The 20,410-nt window shown below is 42.6% G+C and overlaps 1 protein-coding gene across 2 annotated transcripts in view; it reads left to right on the top strand.

Moving 5' to 3' along the window:
* Window positions 1-6,505, top strand: part of LOC141735438 (ras GTPase-activating protein 1-like) — a 77,391-nt gene extending 70,886 nt beyond the window's left edge. The window contains exons 23-25 of one of the 2 annotated variants that reach the window (XM_074568195.1): window positions 534-611; window positions 1,951-2,085; window positions 4,234-6,505. In XM_074568195.1, the coding sequence (XP_074424296.1) occupies window positions 534-611; window positions 1,951-2,085; window positions 4,234-4,317 (297 nt within the window). In that variant the 3' untranslated portion in view covers window positions 4,318-6,505. Of the gene's footprint in view, window positions 1-533; window positions 612-1,950; window positions 2,086-4,233 lie in introns of those variants that run through there. The other variant, XR_012584723.1, reaches the window with a different exon arrangement.
* Window positions 6,506-20,410: the final 13,905 nt, after the last annotated feature.

Genomic DNA, 20,410 nt, shown 5'->3' with positions numbered 1-20,410 from the left:
AAGGTTTCTATTGCATCTCTAAAAGAACGCCAGCAATAATTGGTCTGTTCTTGTTCCCAAGTCACAACATGGTCGAACAATAAAAATCTGTTGACTTAAGCATAATGAAAAAAAGCGAGTTCAGGCTGACGTTATACAGCCATTTATCTGATACTCACAACTTGGAATGTAAGCATTAATGAAAGAATGAGAAGGAGGGCACTTATGTCCTGGTGTTACCTCTGAAAGTGTTTTCTCCATTATATAGCTGCAATGAAGAAAAGAAGTCCATCTTTAATATTTCAGAAATGTAAAATTCTATGTCACACTACATATATAAACAATTTCAGAATTCATCTGGAATATAAAAAAGTGTAATCTTTTGACTGGTTGTACACCAGTCATTATAAATTCACTTGAAAAAATAAAATCACTCTAGATGACACATTTGTGTATTGGAGTGTCATTTGTCTCTGATTACGATGTGTTCACTTCAGGTATGACTATTAAATCGGTACTGATTTGTTCTAATAAATACTTTTAAAAATTACTAGGAGCCATATATGGAGGGGGTAAATCCATTCATCAAGAGTAACAAACATCGCATGATCATGTTCTTAGATGAACTTGGGGTAAGTGGCTTAAAAAAAAATTATTGGAAGTTGTATAGCAACATTGTAAATCAAAATTCTTTACAGTTCTTGTTAACTACCTCAAAAATGCATCAGCTTCCACACAATTTTGAATGCTTGTTACTGGAAATTTTTTCTTATGTATGTTTAGGAACTGCAGATTACTGGCCTGTTGCACTGAATTAAAGCAAATCAAATGTCCTTTTAGAAATATTTTATTCATTAGTACTGCTGTAGACATGATATCTATTTGAGCTTCTCCCCAAGGATTAGGGCTTTTGGCCAAAAATACCAATCTTTTAAAAAAATATTTTAAACCAAAAAATTCTTATGTGTAATTTGTCATATGGTTTTGACCCGACATTGAAAAAATAGAAGTTTTAAAAAATATGTTCAATTTTAGTTATACATTACCAAATGTCTCACTGCATGAATTCTAGATATTGTCATTTAAAAGAAAATAATAATTGCAGTTCACTTTGAAACTGTTACTGATTTGTGTATGATAGCTATAACATGAGTTAGGAGCTCATGTATGTATATATGTATATGATTAAACCAAGAATTTGTTTTAAATATGAAGATGAATGAAATGTGCCTAGCTTGAATTGAACCATTAAAAGTGACCTAAAAGACATCTCAGATTATTTTGATAATCTATAAGAATGAGTGTTTTGAAGTGTGTCATTCAGGTGGAATGCCATATGTCACCTTTTTCTGGTTAAACAGCAACTTCTGCATATTATGATATATTGTTTTTTTCATTAAATGGCAGATCATGCATGGGGATTCAGAAAACTGTTGGGTTTTAAAATAACTGATTAATCTACTGTTTTAATTACATTATTTTATTAGTGGATTTACCGACTTGATAGTTTGTGGGTGGGGGTGATGTCCATTTTTGCTGCTGCTATTGTCTGATTTAAATTTTAAAAACCCCCACCTAATGGATGGATCCCCTTCATTTGGGGGGAGGATATAATGTGAATCTCTTTTCTCAGTATCTTTCTGGTCAGCTCAGAGGTAGCATAGCAACATCAAACCTTTTAGTAGAACCCTCCTAGTAGGAATAGGAATTGCTGCATATTTAGTAATCTCTCCATGTAAAATGTGTAACCATAATTAAAATATCTTCATAAAACAGATGCTTGTGGAGAGGAGGAAATATATAATTTGTATTAGATAACGTGGACAGAAGACTTAATTGTGAAGAAAAACATTGCAGTACTTGCTTGCAGTATCAAAACAGCTGTTGGCGGGTCGGTAGAACTATAATTTAATTTTTTTATATGCCTGGCTACTCACCATTCTAAGTCTGCTCTCATAATTTTTGTTAAAGAATGTTCCTGAGCTTCCAGACACTACAGAGCACTCTAGAACTGACTTATCCCGTTATCTGGCAGCCTTGCATGAGATGTGTGTGGCACATTCAGATGAACTTCGGACACTCAGTAATGAGCGAGGTGTAATGCAGGTAAACTACAATGGTTAACAAAAATCACAGGTACAGATAGCATGTCTTGAGTTATTGCTTAATATCGTGATTCTTTTGCAATTTTTCTGTCCAGCAGTATGAGTGATAAATAATATGTAAATTTCACCAGGAGGTTGCTAGTTGTAAAGGTAAAGATCAAAACTATGAACTAAGTATTTATACAACAAAACCAAAGATGTTTTAAAGCAGTAGGTTGGGTTTTGGTGTTTTGTTTTGGTTTTTTGCTTTTTTTTAATTTAGTTTCCAGGTGAAGTTTTTAGTTTCTAGAGGAAGCCTAAATTCAAGAAATTACTGTCTCCTGACAGACTCTAGTTTTAGGATCTGGTTCTTCTAATTGAGAACTAAATAACTTAATTTACTTTCCTTAGCTTTCTATCACTTCTTCATTTCTGCTTCCTGATTTATTACATTTGTAAACAAACATGGCAAACTTCTCTAGCAAACACTATAAATTAGTGTTCTGTTCCAACTATTAAACTTATATACAGCTTTTATGAAAACTTACATTTTAAGAGGAAAAGAATTCAAATGACTTCATGCATTTTCTCAAAATACTACAAAAGTAATATACTTGCCTATGGTCTACTAATTATGATGAACTTCAAGTTGGCAATTCTACTTATTGCACAATAATATGTTTTGGTATGCTTGACTAGTATACTGTGCTGTGCAGGAGATAATTTAAGTAGTCTTCCTTTTTTAATACTAACGATTTGAGGGCAGGGGCAGTTGTATTATAGAAAGCCTTTTTGTTTAGAGATGGTCTTCTTAAATTTAATCAGTATCAGTTTAAACTATTTGTTTAATGACTCATTTTCAACGAGATCGTTTTTAAAATAGTTTCTAATTTAATTGTTTCAAAATAACTTCTAATCAGATTTCTTATTATTCTCATGGTTTAAAGACTGGTCTTCCTATAGCCGATTCTTTGAAGGCCTTAATTTAAACCTAGGTAGACAATAAATCTATATTTCTTTCTCCTGGCAGCAGATGTTACTCAAATAATGCATTTTTCAGCAGTAATCTTTTTTAAATAAGGGGTTTACTGGGAACTTTTATGGTGATTTTGCAAAAGGTGAAAATATATTTGTATTTAATCATCTTTGGCAGAAGAAAGCTCAAGGAATTAGAAATGAGATAATGCTTCATTATAGCAATTCAAAACTAATCCAGTTTAATAACTACTACAATTTACCTCTTCAGTGGCATATGAGGGGAAAAACATCAATCATGTTCAAGTTCATAATTCACTTACAGCTACTGCTAGTCTTGACAAAGCAAAAATGATAGCTAGACTGGCAAGACAGGATAGTAGAAGTTTTCAGTACTAAATATGTATTGCTTAAGGGATATCATTTATTTCACAAAGCCTGTATCTGAAGTACATAATGATTACTGATGTGATACTGTTTCCTCGATAAACTTATATTTCTACTTCAGAGGAGTAATTTTTCCTCATGGGTTTCTATAAAAAAAAAACCTTGATTTTTTTTCCCCTTTTCCTCCTGTAAGTGCCCTAATGGTTCAGGATCACCCTGTTGTAGTTGAACATAGTTCTACTATAATGAAAAAATGATTGAACTCATGACAGTGTGTTAGCAATACAATTTCTCAGCCTGTTTTATGTGTATGTTCAGTTGCATTTGGTTTAGTTTAATGACCATGTTTTCAGAAAGTGAAAAGAGAGTAGTTCTGCCTGTGCATTATCACCTTTTTTTTTATCACCGGACTCTTCTTTCATTCTTGTCCCTGTTCTGCACTTTCACATAGGGAAAATACCTGAGAATGGATTTTTGGTTTACAGATTGTTTTTAACAGATGGGAGAACTCTCTTTGATTTTGAAACTCTCAGGTTAAGTTGGCAAGACTTAATGGGTCTCCATGGGTGCAGATAAGTTTCATATTGCTGCTTTGCAGTTGCCTTTTGAAGTAATGTCTTAGTGACTAGGGAATTGGAGCTTGGGGCGGTGATGTAAAGGGGGCTTAAATATATTTTAAACTACCTAATTCTAAGTCTGATAGGTTAATGTTGAAGATGCTTCTCAAGCAAGATGGGTTTTGACTTTTTCTAGTTGCTAATGTAGGGTTGTACTGGGTTGTGTTTTTTTTTGTTTTTTTTTTCTACAGCATGTTCTTAAGAAGCTGTTGGCTATTACAGAGCTGCTTCAACAAAAACAAAATCAGTATTCAGTGTCTAATAACATCAGGTAGCAGCCCTCTACCTGAATTCTGCATGGATCCATCATGTCTAACATGGCAACTCACACAATTATCACTTCTTTTGCTCTTGCCAAAAATAGCACACCCTATCACATTCCCAGTGATGTGTGAACTATGCAAAAAGAAAACAAAGATTCTGTTAGTGAATGATTGTACCAGCAGCTTTTTTAACTATCTGTGCAGGATATTTGCACTTTTTTTTCCACTTGGAACCATTTTTTACAGCCTCGGAGCCTTGGTGTACAGTTTCCCTTCTGCAAAGAAAATGCTGTGACTGTCTTGAACTTTGAAAATTATTTTCAATGCCTGCAATTGCCAAAGTTTTTTCTGTCTTGTTGGAAAAGAATTATCAACTGACAATGAAAGAAATGCATTGTTTTGACAGCTACATGTAACTGGATAACATTTCTTACTGTAATTTCTGACTGATTACAATTATTATGATTTTGTTTCAACCACTTGATCTTGTATTTACAATTTCCAAAGTTTGATGGTTATGATAAGAACAATCTTTCCTGTATACTTTTTATACCATGCTGTTTCTCTTGCTGGAATCATGTCAAAAGAATATGCAGAAGGGATCTTGTCAGATTTATTCTTTAATGTGCCACTGATTCAGTCTAAATAATTCTTCCATCAAGGACTGTGTATCCATCCAGGTAAATCACAATGATTTTGTAAAATATTTACAACAGTGAATAATTAGAATTCAGTAAATTTATTATCACTGTATCAGACGTGTGCATCCATTAAACCATTTTATAAAATATGTATTGGTTGGTCTTGTGTATAATGTATGGCTACCATGAATCTTATTTTTAAACCTGAAAAGTAAGTTTTTAAAATAATCAAGCTGCTGATAGGCTCTTTATGGTAACTGGATAAATTTGGGTGCAAGTAATAGAACATTGTAAAAATGAAATTAGGATAACAGATGTGGTTGGCTATTTATCTACTATGTATAAAATGCATTGATAAAAATTACTATAGGTAAATCTCAAAGTTGCATTTAGGTATGTATGTTGTCCCAAACCTGCATTCTTTTAACCTGGTGTGCAAGAAGCCAATATACCCACAGAGGCGAGATATTTGTTTATTTCATTTCTGTGCAGAGATGGGTGCTAGGTGGTTCATCCACAAAGCTAGCACGCCTTGGGTTGGCACACGGTAAGCATTTAGACATTTTCGAGCAACAGTTAAGCAACAGTTATCAGTACTTTCTAGTTACGCTTAGTCATCCTCATTCCCATTGGTTCTTGCTGTGCCTTGTCTCTACTTGAATTCACAGTGTCCTCTCTTTTTCTACACATGCTCCATGAGGAGGGGGCTTTTGCTAGTAGGGGGCTTTCCCTACCGAGGGCGGGTTTTTTAATATGTTAATTAGGATAGTTCACTCATAGTTCAAGTGACTTCTTTGGCCTTGTTAGCAGTTCTGTTCCCCTTGAGTTTATCTTGGTATTCCCTTATTTTGGCTAATTTATGGTATCCTGTTCTTTCTCCAGGGCCACATCTTGCTAACTATTTACAGTGGTTAATTGTACCCTTTACTTCTGGTATTTCTCCAACATGTATATTAAAAAAATGACACCACTACTTATTTCCTAAAACAATGTGTGAAAATTAATGTTGTAGTTTACCCCTCACCAGCAGCTTAAGCACCTCACTCCTCCCCCCCCCCCCAAAAAAAGGCAGGACAGGGGAGAGAATAGGAAGAGCAAAAGCAAGAGAACTCAGGGGTTGAGAAAGGAGAGAGAAAAGAAAGGAAAGAAGAAAAGAAAAACAAAAAGAAAGGAAAGAAGAAAAGAAAAACAGAACAAGTGATGCAAAGGCAATCACTCACCACCTCCAGGAAATAGACTGATGTCCAGCCAGTCTCTGAACAACAGCTACCTTCCTCCCAAAAAAACCCCTTCCCTCCATTTTTATTGCTGAGCATGACATTATATGGAATGGAATATCCCTTTGGCCAGTTCAGGTCAGCTGTTCCAGCTGTGTCCCCTCCCAACTTCTTGCTCACTCCTCAACCTACTCCCCAGTGGGGCAGAGAAGGAAAACCAGAAAGTCTGGACACTGTGCTAACACTGTTCAGCAATAGCTGAAACACTGGTGTGTTGTCAAGATTGTTATAGTCACAAATCCAAAACACAGGGCTCCTATGAAGAAAGTTAACTCCATCACAGACAAACCCAGTACAATGAAATACTTTGACCTAGGTTTGGACAGCATGTAACTACTTGAAGTTTTGGGGTTCTTTTAATTATTCTCAGTAGTCCTCATGTACATTAGTCACAATAATCTAATTTGAGATTATAGCTGCAGGATCAGAAGATGCAGCAACGGTTTAAGTCACACAACTGTGATTGTGTACCATACTGTAGATGCTGCAGTCTCTTTTTAACAGTACATTTGAGAAAAATGTTTGGAATGCTGAAAATGTTATAAACAAGGTTGTTTTCTTTCAATTTGTTATTTCTTTCAATGACAAGCTTGGGAAGAAGGCAGCACATCCTGCTCTAAAGCACTTAAGGTTCTATTAACATTCTATGAACCTTAAGCACTGCCCTCAGGGATGAAGGAGATGAACAGAGCTGGCAGCTCTTACAAGAGCTCTCAATTGCCACATGTAGGAAATTGGTCAAGGAAGGCCGGAGACCAACATGGCTGAGTAAGGACCTCCTGGTCAAAAAAAAAATGTAAGAAGGAAATGCACAGGCAGTAGTAGCAGGGACGAGTATGCTGGAAAGAATAATAGGGACGCTGCCCATATGTGAAGGGATGTGATCAGGAAAGCTAGGGCACAGCTGGAGCTGAACTTTGCAAGGGATGCAAAGAATAATAAGGGCTTCTACAGGTATGTTTCCCAGAAAAGGAAGATTAAAGAAAAGGTACGCACACACACACACACCCCCATAAATGAGACAAGAAAACTAGTGACAACTGACATGGAGAAAGCTGAGGTATTCAACAGTTTTTTGCCTCAGTTTTCAATGGTAATCTCTCTTCCCACATCTCTGAAGCCCTTGAACCTCAGTGCAGGGACTGGGGAAATGAAGTCCTTCCCATCATAGGAGAAGATCAGATTCGAGACCACCTGAGGAACCTGAACATACAGAAGTCCATGGGACCTGATGAGATGCATCCCAGGGTCCTGAGGGAACTGGCAGACATGGTTCCTAAGCCACTCTCTGTGATATTAAAAAAGTCGTGGCAGTCAGGTGAAGTCCCTGGTGACTGCAAAAAGGGAAACATCATGCCCATTTTTTAAAAAGGGACCTTTAAAAAAGACCCTGGGAACTACCAAACAGTCAGCCTCACCTCTGTGCCTGGTAAGATCATGGAACAGATAGATCCTCCTGGAAGATATGTCAAAGCATATGGAACACTGGAAGGTGAACAGAGACAGCCAATATGCCTGTCAACAACCAAGGGCAAATCACGCCTGACTAATCTGGTAGCCTTCTACAATGGAGTGACTGCATCAGTGGACAAGGGAAGAGCTACAGATGTCATCTACCTGGACTTCTGCAAGGCCTTTGATATGATCCCCCACAACATTCTTGACACTAAAATGGAGAGATATGGGTTTGAAGGATGGACTGTTAGATGGGTAAGGAATTGGCTGGATGGCTGCATCCAAATAGTTACAGTCAATGGCTCAATGTCCAAGTAAAAAAAAAACCAGTAACGAGTGGTGTCTCTCAAGGGTCTGTACTGGGACCAATACTATTCAATATCTTCATCAATGACAGACAGTGGGACTGACTGCACCCTCAGCAAGTTTGCAGATGACACCAAGCTGAGGGGTGCAGTTGATTTGCTCAAGGGAAGGGATGCCATCCAGAGGGAATTTGACATGCTTGAGGAGTGGGCCCATGCAAACTTCATGAAGTTCAACAAGGCCGAGTGCAAGGTCCTGCACCTGGGTTGGGGCAATCCCCATGTCGCGCGCATCGTGATTAACTTCACTTGTAAGAGAGAAGTAGTGAAATATTTATTAATATAAAACAGCGATTTAACAAAGTCAGTAGTGAATGCGACAGTGTTTTACGAGATTCGATGCCAGGGCACACTTGGTTATTTACTGCACAGAGGCCAGGGTCAGACAAGCTGTCAGGGAGACCCTCCCGTTGAGTCACGAGGTTCAGAAAGGACCCCCTGGCTTTCTAAACTCCTTCTCAGAGAGGAGCCTAGGGGCGGCTGGATCCACTCCTAGTCCCAGACTTGGTCAACGGTTTGTGTCTAAAAGATTCTATATGCGCAATCAATCCTTATCTCACTCAGCTAAGATTTCAAAGTTTAGCATGCTATCAGTCACTTACCGAGAATCTGCTGTGGCAAGGAATCTCTCAGCCTCGAGGAGCAGAACCTTAAGCGAGCGTCCCCACTCAAGGGGAGATCCTGGCGTGCAGCCGCTGCCATGCAGGAGAGCTCAAAGGGCTCTTGGGCTGTCCGCTATTTATGGAGTAAGATAATTGACCTATAGTCATATTCCCATGGGAACAAGATGTCTAGGCCCCCACTCCAGACAGTGTTTTGGCTGTGTTGCCAGCCATCCCCCAAAGTCCAGGTGCAGCTCATCACACCTCCTGCTGATGGTTATGGCTTGAGCAGGAGCTGGGGGAAGGAAGGGGGAGAGCACACCGCCACACCCCAGTATCAATACAGACTGAGGGATGAATGGATTGAGAGCAGCTCTGCCAAGGAGGACTCAGGGCTACTAGTGGATGAAAAGTCTGACATGAGCCAGCAATCTGCGCTTGCGGCTCAGAAAGCCAGTCGTATCCTGGGCTGCATCAAAAGAAGCCTGGCCAGCAGGTCAAGGGAGGTGATTCTGCCCCTCTACTCCACTCTGGTGAGACCCCACCTGGAGTACTGCATCCAGCTCTTGGGTCCACAGGACAAGAAAGATATTGACCTGTTAGAGTGGGTCCAGAGGAGGGTCATGAAAATGATCAGAGGGTTTGAACACCTCTGCTGTGAAGACAGGCTGAGGGAGTTGGTGGTGTTCAGCCTGAAGAAGAGGAGGCTCCAGGGAGACCTGACTGCAGCCTTCCAGTCCCTAAAGGGGGCTTTAATAAAGATGTAGAGAGACTTTTATTAGGGCCTGTAGTGATAAGAGAACAGGCAATGGTTTTAAACTGAAAGAGGGTAAGTTTAGATTGGACACAAGGAAGAAATTTTTTACAATGAGGGTGATGAGACACTGGAACAAGTTGCCCAGAGAAGTTGTGGCTGCCCCATATCACAGAATCACAGAATGGTAGGGGTTGGAAGACCTTTGGATATCTAGTCCAACCCCCCTGCCAAAGCAGGGTCACCTAGAGCAGGTGGCACAGGAATGTGTCCAGGCGGGTTTTGAATGTCTCCAGAGACGGAGACTCCACCACCTCTCTGGGCAGCCTGTGCCAGGGCTCTGCCACCCTCAAAGTAAAGAAGTGCCTCCTCACGTTGAGATGGAATTTCCTGTGTTCCAGCTTGTGCCCGTTACCTCTTGTCCTGTCACTGGGCACCACTGAGAAGAGTCTGTCCCCATCCTCTTGACACCCGCCCTTTAGATATTTATAAGCATTGATGAGGTCCCCTCTCAGTCTTCTCCAGGCTAAACAGACCCAGGGCTCTCAGCCTTTCCTCATAAGAGAGGTGTTCCAGTCCCTTGACCATCTTTGTAGCCCTCCACTGGTCTCTCTCCAGTAGTTCCCTGTCCTTGAACCGGGGAGCCCAGAACTGGACACAGTATTCCAGATGCGGCCTCACCAGAGCAGAGTAGAGGGGGAGGATGACCTCCCTCGACCTGCTGGCCATGCTCTTTTTAATGCACCCGAGGAGATCATTGCCTGCCATCTTCACCACAAGGGCACATTGCTGCCTCATTGTCATCCTGTTGTCCCCCAGGACTCCCAGGTCTCTTTCCACAGAGCTGCTCTCCAGCAGGTCAGCCCCCAACCTGTCCTGGTGCAGGGGGTTATCCCTCCCCAGGTGCAGGGCCCTACACTTGCCCTTGTTGAATTTCATAAGGTTCCTCTCTGCCCAACTCTCCAGCCTGTCCAGGTCTCTATGGATGGCGGCACAGCCTTCTGGTGTGTCAGCCACCCCTCCCAGCTTTGTGTCATCAGCAAACTTGCTGAGGGTGCCCTCTATCCCCTCACCCAGGTCGTTGATGAATATGTTGAAGAGGACTGGACCCAGTACTGACCCCTGGGGAACACCACTCATCACTGACCTCCAACTAAACTCTGTGCCCCTAATCACAACCCTCTGAGCTCTGCCATTCAGCCAGTTCTCAAACCATCTCACTGTCCACTCATCTAGCCCACTCTTCCTAAGCTTACCTATGAGGATGTTATGGGAGACCATGTCGAACGCCTTGCTGAAGTCAAGGTAGACAACGTCCCCTGCTCTCCCTTCATCCACCCGGCCAGTCATTCCATTGTAGAAGGCTATCAGATTGGTCAAGCATGATTTCCCCTTGGTGAATCCATGCTGACCACTCCCGATGACCTTCTCTTCCTCCACATGCTTAGAGATGACATCCAGGATGAGCTGTTCCATCACCTTCCCAGGGATGGAGGTGAGGCTGACCAGCCTGTAGTTCCCTGGGTCCTCCTTCTTGCCCTTTTTGAAGACTGGAGTGACACTGGCTTTCCTCCAGTCCTCAGGCACCTCTCCTGTTCTCCAGGACCTTTCAAAGATGATGGAGAGCGGCCCAGCAATAACACCTGGCAGCTCCCTCAGCACTCGTGGGTGCATCCCATCAGGGCCCGTGGATTTGTGGGTGTCGAGATTGCCTAAATGATCTCGAATCTGATCCTCCTTGATCGAGGGAGAGTCTTCCTTACTCCAGGTTCTCTATCTCTTACCTCCAGGGTCTGGGGTTCCTGAGGGCCGGCCTTAGCAGTAAAGACTGAAGCAAAGAAGACATTCAGTAACTCCGCCTTCTCTGCACCCTCCATCACCAGGGCACCTACCTCATTCAGCAGCGGGCCCACAGTTTCCCTAGTCTTCCTTTTACTGCTGATTTAGTTGAAGAAGCCCTTCTTGTTGTCCTTGACATCCCTTGCCAGATTTAATTCGAAGTAGGCCTTAGCCTTCTGTCACGCCCCACTCAGAAAAGAGGGGGGGTGTAAGTGACTCAGATTCATGAATCCCCAGCGGCACAGACTAAGGTGAGACAACTCTCAAGGTCCATATACAAACATTTATTAAATTCCCTCAGTGATTAATATATGTCTTAACTATGTCCACGATAGTTGTTTAGGTACATAACAAATTACGGCAAGCAGTACGGTATGCCTTGTGTTACTTAGCAACAGATATGTTGGAATATTTGTTCAGAATTATACAAGCATTTAAATAACTTGTATGTTAATAACTTATATGCTTGTATCAACATGTGCCACAGAGGTATTCTGCCTGATGTAGTATCTGAGCAGAGCCTGAGTGCTCTATCAGAACGAAGTTTCTCCCATATCTATTTATTGTAAGGTAAGAGTTTCCTTGAGAATAGTTTTGATGAAAAGTGTGTGATAGAAGGTAAAAGATTTGAAACTTGCATGGGGAGAGCAATGTGGTTTGATGCTGAGCAAATAAATGTATTTATTATAGTATGTAGCACTGTGACCAGCACCACTTGCTCCCAACCCCGGTAACGTGGTTAGCATAACTAAAACCATTTTATAAGGCAGACAGACATTCTCTGTGATTGAGTGGGTCATATATTCGTTCCCTTTCCCTCATTATCAGGCCCTGAAGGTCCTGTGAACCAAGTAGACAAACCAAACAGATTTATTCTTTCCCTCCATACCAGGTTAAAGATTCCTAGGTGCCAGGCCAATTACTCCCTTCCTTACTGGCCTTGAAGGTCCCAGGCCCCTGACCAACCATGTGTTGTTGATGACCCCATCACAGAACAGGGAAGCATAACAGCATACAGAGCACTGTCTATAAAATCAAGGAGTTACAAGTCTGAAGTGGGGAGCTTGGACTGCTGTTAGACATTGAGGCCTGTGATGCTCTGGTGGCCAGGGATGCCTCCACTGTCATCTGCTTCATCCAAGGACTGAGTGACTCGTATTCTTTTATATGACTTTTGAGTCTAGATTATGATTGTTGCATTGATACAGCAAATCATGTATTAAGACTTGACCTGATCTGCAGAGGGTCCAGGTGACTAGAAATTATAAATTAAGCTGTATTTAGAATAGAATAGAATAGAATAGAATAGAATAGAATAGAATAGAATAGAATAGAATAGAATAGAATAGAATAGAATATCTAAGTTGGAAGGGACCTACAACAATTATCTAGTCAATCTGCCTAATAATTCAGGACTGACCAAAAGTTAAAGCATGTTATTAAGGGCATTGTCCAAATGCCTCTTAAACCCTGACAGGCATGGGGCATCAACCACCTCTCTAGGAAGCCTGTTCCAGTGTTTGACCACCCTCTTGGTAAAGAAATGCTTCCTAATGTCCAGTCTGATCCTCCCCTGACACAGGTTTGAGCCATTCCCCTGTGTCCTGTCCCTGGATCCCAGGGAGAAGAGCTCAGCACCTCCCTCTCCACGTCCCCTCCTCAGGAAGCTGTAGAGAGCAATGAGGTCGCCCCTCAGCCTCCTTCTCTCCAAACTAGACAAACCCAGAGTCCTCAGCCACTCCTCATAGGACATGCCTTCCAGTCCTCTCACCAGTTTTGTTGCCCTCCTCTGGATGCAATCTTACCTTCACATCCTTTTTAAATTGTGGGGCCCAGAACTGCACACAGTACTCAAGGTGAGGCCGCACCAATGCTGAATACAGCGGGATAGTCACCTCTTTTGAGCGGCTGGTTATGCTGTGTTTGATGTACCCCAGGATGCGGTGTGCCCTCCTGGCTGCCAGGGCACACTGCTGACTCCTATTGAGCCTGCTGTCAACCAGCACCCCCAGATCCCTTTCTGTGGGGCTGCTCTCCAGCCGCTCCTCTCCCAGTTTATACTTGTGTCCAGTGTTACTCTGTCCCAGGTGCAGAATCTTGTCCCTCAAGAGAGTCAACAGCACCTCCCAGTTTAGTATCATCAGCAAACTTGCTAATGGTGCATTCAACTCCTGTGTCCAAATCACTGATAAAAATATTGAACAGAACTGACCCTAGAATTAAGGCCTGAGGAACACCACTGGTGACTGGTTGCCAGCCAGATGTAGCCCCATTCACTACAACCCTTTGAGCCTTACTGTTCAGCCAGCTCTTCACCCAGTGCACTGTGAACCTGCTCACAGTTGGACAACTTGTCCAGAAGGATGCTGTGAAGGACAGTACCAAAAGCCTTACTAAACTCCAGAAAAACTACATCTGCGCCTTCCCTTTATCCACTAGGCAGGTGACCTTATTGTAGAAGGATATTAAATTAGTTAGACAGGACTTTCACTGTTGTGAAGCCATGTTGACTGTGCCTGATGATTGCATTGCTCTTTAAATGCCTTTCAATAGCATCCACTGTGAACTTCTCCATAATTTTTCCAGGTACTGAGATTAGACGAACAGGTCTGTAGTTCCTTGGGTCTTCCCTCATGGCCTTCTTGTAAACTGGAATAACGTTGGCTAGTTTCCAGTCAGCGGAGACCTCCCCAGACTCCCAAGACGTTTGGCAGATGATCGAGTGAGGTCCTGCCATAAATCTGCTAGCTCCTTCAGTACTCTGGGATGAATAGCATCACAGAATCACAGAATGGTAGGGGTTGGAAGGAACCTCTGGAGATCATCTAGTCCAACCCCCCTGCCAGAGCAGGGTCACCCAGAGCAGGTTGCACAGGAATGCGTCCAAGTGGGTTTTGAATGTCTCCAGAGACGGAGACTCCACCACCTCTCTGGGCAGCCTGTGCCAGGGCTCTGCCACCCTCAAAGTAAAGAAGTGCCTCCTCATGTTTAGGTGGAACTTCCTATGCTCAAGTTTGTGCCCATTACCTCTTGTCCTGTCACTGGGTACCAATGAAAGGAGCCTGGCCTCATCCTCCTGACACCCACCCTTTAAGTATTTATAAGCATTGATAAGGTCCCCCCTCAGTCATCCTTTTTCCAGACTGAAGAGACCCAAGTCCCTCAGCCTTTCTTCATAAGAGAGGTGTTCCAGTCCCCTCATCATCTTGGTAGCCCTTTGCTGTCCCCTCTCCAGCAGTTCCCTGTCCCTCTTGAACCGGGGACCCCAGAACTGGACACAGTACTCCAGATGTGGCCTCACCAAGGCAGAGTAGAGGGGGAGGATGACCTCCCTCGACCTGCTGGCCACATCAGACCCCATGGACTTATGAACATTCAGCTCATACAACTGGCCCCTTACAGTTTCATCGTGCAGTTTTGTTGTGTCCCCTTCCAACTTTTTGTGCCCCCCCAGCCTACTCACTGGCAGGGCAGTGTGAGGAGCAGAAAAGGCCTTAGAAGCATAGAATCATAGAATGTGTTGGGTTGGAAGGAACCTTTAAAGGCCATCTAGTCCAACCCCCCTGCAGTAAGCAGGGACATCTTCAACTAGATCAGGTTGCTCAGAGCCTCATCAAGCCTGGCCTTGAATGTCTCCGGGGATGGGGCCTCCACCACCTCTCTGGGCAACCTGTTCCAGTGTCTCACCACCCTCATTGTAAAGAAATAGTTTGAATCTGTGCAAGCACTGCTCAGCAATAATGAAAACATCTCTGTATTATCAATCAACACTGTTTCCAGCACAAATCCAAAACATAGCCCCATACTGGCTACTATGAAGAAAATGAACTCTATTCCAGCCAAAACCAGCACAGGGCTGTACAATCAAACCTCTCCCTTACATACAGTGTGACACTTCCACCTCACCTGCCCTGCCTCTCCCTCCTTAATAGCCTGTAGCTCTCCATTCCAGCACTCCAATGGGCTAAATTCTGTGTTACTTTGGTGATTAGAACTCATAAGTTAAGTTGTATTATAAATTCTGTATTACACTATTTATTAATTGTACTACATTGATTCTGCTTGTAGATATCCTTTGCCATTCTAATCATAAATTCTGTGATATACTGATCATAATATCCTGTTAAGAAAAGAAAGCTTTAATTGTAACTACGATTTAGTGCCGTCATTGTTCTTCCAAGGATCCCTAAAAGAACCTGTCTGTCCTATTAGTGCTGTGTGACAAGCACCCCTTCTGATGCTTTCTGCTTTGATGGACAATCTTCCCCAAGGCCTCCAGAACTCAGTTTTATTGCATAAAGAAGCACTAACTTCTTTGAGAAGTTTAGGAAGAGAAAATGGTAATCCTCAAGTCATAATGATACATCTTGGCAAGCCTGGGACAGCATTTTTTCCTCTCTCTGGCTTCTTCCAGCTTTGTAATTCTCTATGTCCTTGTAGTTGTGTGCATGTTTTTTGTTTTGGGTTGGTTTTTTTTTTTTCTGATTGAGTTCAATCATGTTTGCATGTTTGAGGTCTTCTCATAAGTGCTCTTACTATGACTCCCTACTCCACCCAATCCCCAGTGCAGTTCATATACACAAGCCAAATCTGCTTAGAATTTTTTATAGTGTCATGTCTTTTTTGCCTCAAGGGAAGTTGGGTGAAATGGACCCTGATATATCTTTCCAGGATTCTGAAAATGTTTTTTCTCACGGAGCTGTTTTTTCCTCTCACCTGAGGAACCTGAATATACACAAGTCTATGGGACCTGATGAGATGCACCCCAGAGTCCTGAGGGAATTGGCTGATGTAGTTGCCAAGCCACTCTCCATGAAATTTGAAAAGTCGTGGCAGTCAGGTGAAGTCCCTGGTGACAGGAAAAAGGGAAACATTGCACCCATTTTTAAAAGGGGTAGAAAGGAGGACCCTGGGAACTACCACCCTGTCAGCCTCACCTCTGTGCCTGGGAAGATCATGGAACAGATCCTCCTAGAAGCTATGCTAAGGCACATGGAAGACGGAGGTGATTAGAGACAGACAGCATGGCTTCACCAGGGGCAAGTCCTGCCTGACCAACCTGGTGGCTTTCTACAATGGAGTGACTGCATCAGTGGACAAGGTAAGAGCTACAGATGTCATCTATCTGGACTTCTGTAAGGCCTTTGACCCATTCCCCCACAACATCCTGTAAGAGACAACCTGTAATTTCCCCTAAACAAAGCAGCTTGAATGTCTCAAACACTCACAAGTACCAGGCCTTCTGCTCAAGGAACTGATAAGGCAAACACCTGGTTCTCTCTTGTGTGATTCATGCGAGAGAGAGAAACTGGTGCCTGGAGGACAAGTCTTACACAAACAGAATAGCCCTGTTTTTTCTCTCATGAAGGATGAGCTGTTTCTTTGGAAAGAGGCTATGCCTGGTGGTAACCTTTGCCTCATTATCTGTAAAATGCATATTCAAGTGCACACCCCTGCACATGCTATTGAAGATTATCGAGATCATGCTAAGCATATATGACTATAGCTCTTGTCTCCCCACCCAAATCATGCTACACCTCACCTGGGCGGTGGGGGGGGGGATAAAACTGAGACGAAACTGCCCTTAGGAGTAGGCTAACATAAAAAGGGGAAATTTAATAAATGTTTGTATATGGACCTTGAGATTTGTCTCACCTTAGTCTGTGCCACTGGGGATTTGCTAATCTGAGTCACTTACCCCCCCCTTCTCTGAGTGGGATGCGACACATCCTTCTCTCTAAATTAGAGAGATATTGATTTGATGGGAGGACTGTTCGGTGGATAGGGAATTGACTGGATGGTCGCATCCAAAGAAGTGGTCAATGGCTTAATGTCCAGATGGAAATTGGTGATGAGTGGTGTCCCTCAGGGGTCCGTATTGGGACCAGTAGTTTAATATCTTCATCAGTGACATAGACAGTGGGATTGAGTACACCCTCAGCAAGTTTGCAGACAAACTTGCAACCTCTGAGCAACCTGATCTAGTCGAAGATGTCCCTGCTCATTGTAGGGGGGGTTGGAGTATCCCAAACCATTCTACAAGTCTCTGATTCTATGATACAAGGATTTAAAAAAATTATTTGCCTAGGTTTTTAAAAATAGTCTGTCTAAAATTTTATAAGGTCACATAATTGGAGTTTTGTGAAGCTATTGCCAAAGAAACTTGTCCTCAGATACAAATAGTTTCACACTTTTGTAATTAAGTGTATTTTCCTCATCTCTGGTTTACAGGTGCCTAAAAGTTTTAATCACAGAATCAAAGAATGGTTGAGTTTGGAAGGGACCTCTGGAAGTCATCTTGTATAACCCTCCTGCTCAAGCATGATAACCATGTCCAGATGTCTTTTGAATATCTCCAAGGATGGAGACTCCACAACTTCCCTGGGCAAACTGTTCCGGTGCTTGGTCACCCTCACAGTAAAAAAAGGTTTCCAAATGGAAACCTCTTGTGTTTCAGTTTGGTTTTCAGTTTTCAAAATCTAAGCGGCTAATTCTGTTTCCATTCAAATCTTAGTGATTTGGACCCAATACCTAGTGGTTTTGGAGAGATATAATTCATCTTTCCCATAATTCAGTTGAGAATAAGAATAGTTACTTTCCTTTGAAGCCTAACTGCAGATACTAACTCTTGTTATATAGTCTAGGAAGATGTTGATACATTTAGAGAAAGAATCAACCTCATTGATGTTCTTGGAAAGGCTTAGAAGCCTGAGAGAGGAAAACACAACTCCACAATTTATTACCACATCCCATATTAAAGTAATTTTAATATTTCATATATTTAATTCTACTGTGAGTTTGTCAGTAGTCCTAAATTTAATGTCTGAAATACTATGTTTTAGTCCTCGCTCTGCTGAATATATGAATGTAATACCATAGTGACTTCTAATCGACTTTACAATATTTAACTATTAATTGTCCTAATATTGAAATACCAGTTAGAATCTGATTCTTATAGCTCTTCCTTATGCTAGGTAGTATTTTAATTTTTCATTTGGTCTTATATTGGTTTTATGTGGCAAGGTTTTGGTAGCGGGGAGGCTGCAGAGGTGGCTTCTGTGAGAAGATGCCAGAAGCTGTCCCCCTGTCCGATAGAGCCAATGCCAGCCAGCTCCAAGACGGACCTGCTGCTGACCAAAGCTGAGCCAATCAGCAATGGTGGTAGCACCTCTGTGATAATGTATTTAAGAAGGGGAAAAAACTGCTGCGCAACAGCAGCTGGGAGACAGGAGTGAGAATATGTGAGAGAAACAACCCTGCAGACACAAAGGTCAGTGAAGAAGACCGTGGTGACACAGGTTATCCCCCTGCAGCCCATGGAGTTTAACAGTGGATCAGTTATCCACCTGCAGCTTGTGGAGGACCCCACCCCAGAGCAGGTGGATGCACCCAAAGGAGGCTGTGACCTCATGGAGAGCCCATGCTGAAGCAGGCTCCTGGCAGGAACTGTGGCCTGTGGAGAGGAGCCCACGTGGGAGCAGGTTTGCTGGCAGGAAGAGAAACCGAGGGACAGAGAAAGGAAAAGATGGAGAAAAAGACAGAGATAAAGAGATCACCGGTCCTGGTTCCAGCATCTTTTTCAGGGAATCTTCCCAGGCGTAATCTTCTTCTTTCTTGTGAAAAATCTTCCCAGGCAGGATCTTCTTCTTTGTTTCTCCCCAGGGGCACTTATTTTCCCCTTTTATGTTTGCTGAATTAGCATGGTCCACCCCACTTGCTGAGGACAGCCTCGTTTCAGGTTTCTCCCTTCTCTCAAGCAAAGTATAGCATGATTTGGGTGGAGAGACGAGTGCCATAGTCATAAGTGTTTAGCATGATCTCTATAATCTTCATTAGCATATGCAGGGTGTGTGCTTTCATATGCATTTCGCAGATAATGAAGCAAAGGTCACTCATCGGACACAATGGCCTCAAGAACCAAGAACTAGCAAGCTCACCACACGAGTGGCAGAACTATCCTGTCTTCACAAGACAGTTCTCCCACGCTTTCAGGCGCCAGAAGTGTTAGCCTTATCAGTTCTTTGAAGGCCAGGCCTGCATTATTTATTTCCTTGTGAGTGTTTGAGGCATTCCATTGAAGGCTTGGAGGGCCTTCTGCCCCTCCTCAGGGAAGTTACAGGTCGTCTCTTACAACACCACAAAACTACTGACTGAGATTGTTTAGCTAGTACAACAGGAAGCATTACAATTTCTGCAATTGATTTCGATGAGTTTCTAACTAATATGTTTGTCTTGAGGTTTTACATTAATTATATTCTACAGTATTTTCTTTAGAATCATAGAATCTTCATGGTTGGAAAAGACCTTTGAGATCATCGAGTCCAACCATACACACACAAAAAATCCCACCAACCTACAATCTCTGCCACTAGAGCATGCCCTGAAGTGCCACATCTAGACGTTTCTTAAACACCTCTAGGGCTGGGGACTCAACCCCCTCCCTGGGCAGGCTGTTCCAGTGCCTGACCACTCTTTCAGTAAAGTAATTCTTCCTGATATCTAACCTAAACCTCCCCTGCCGCAGCTTCAGACCATTTCCTCTGGTCCTGTCATTATTCACCTGGGAGAAGAGGCCACCACCCACCTCTCTCCACCCTCCTTTCAGGGAGTTGTGGAGGGCAATGAGGTCTCCCCTCAGCCTCCTCTTCTCCAAGCTAAACATGCCCAGCTCCCTCGGCCTCTCCTCATATGCCCTGGTCTCCAGACCCCTCACCAGCCTGGTAGCTCTCCTCTGGACACGCTCCAGCACCTCAATGTCCCTCTTGTACAGCGGGGCCCAGAACTGAACACAGCACTCGAGGTGAGGCCTCACCAGTGCCGAGTACAGAGGCACCATCACTTCCCTGCTCCTGTGAGAGCTAAATGATACTTTGTATCTCTTGGCAGACATCTTAACAATAAACTACAATTTATATATATATACACACACATTTTTAATGTATAGGGCAACAGTGATAATGAGTAGCCTTATATTTCCTACTTTTTTTTTTATATCTGCTTGACAGAGCTGATTTTTGAATTGATGCTGAAGATTAGGACCAGAAAAATAAAATTGTGTAATACAATGCAAATAATGAATTCCTGTTCTACAGTAATATATATTTCATTAAAGTAATGTTGCCATATACAATGCAGTGAACTATGGCCATAGGTGCACTGGACATTGAATACA

This window comes from Larus michahellis, chromosome W (assembly GCF_964199755.1).
Source record: "Larus michahellis chromosome W, bLarMic1.1, whole genome shotgun sequence".
In the NCBI taxonomy this organism is placed as follows: Eukaryota; Metazoa; Chordata; class Aves; order Charadriiformes; family Laridae; genus Larus; species Larus michahellis.
This window is presented reverse-complemented; position numbering and strand designations above follow the sequence as displayed.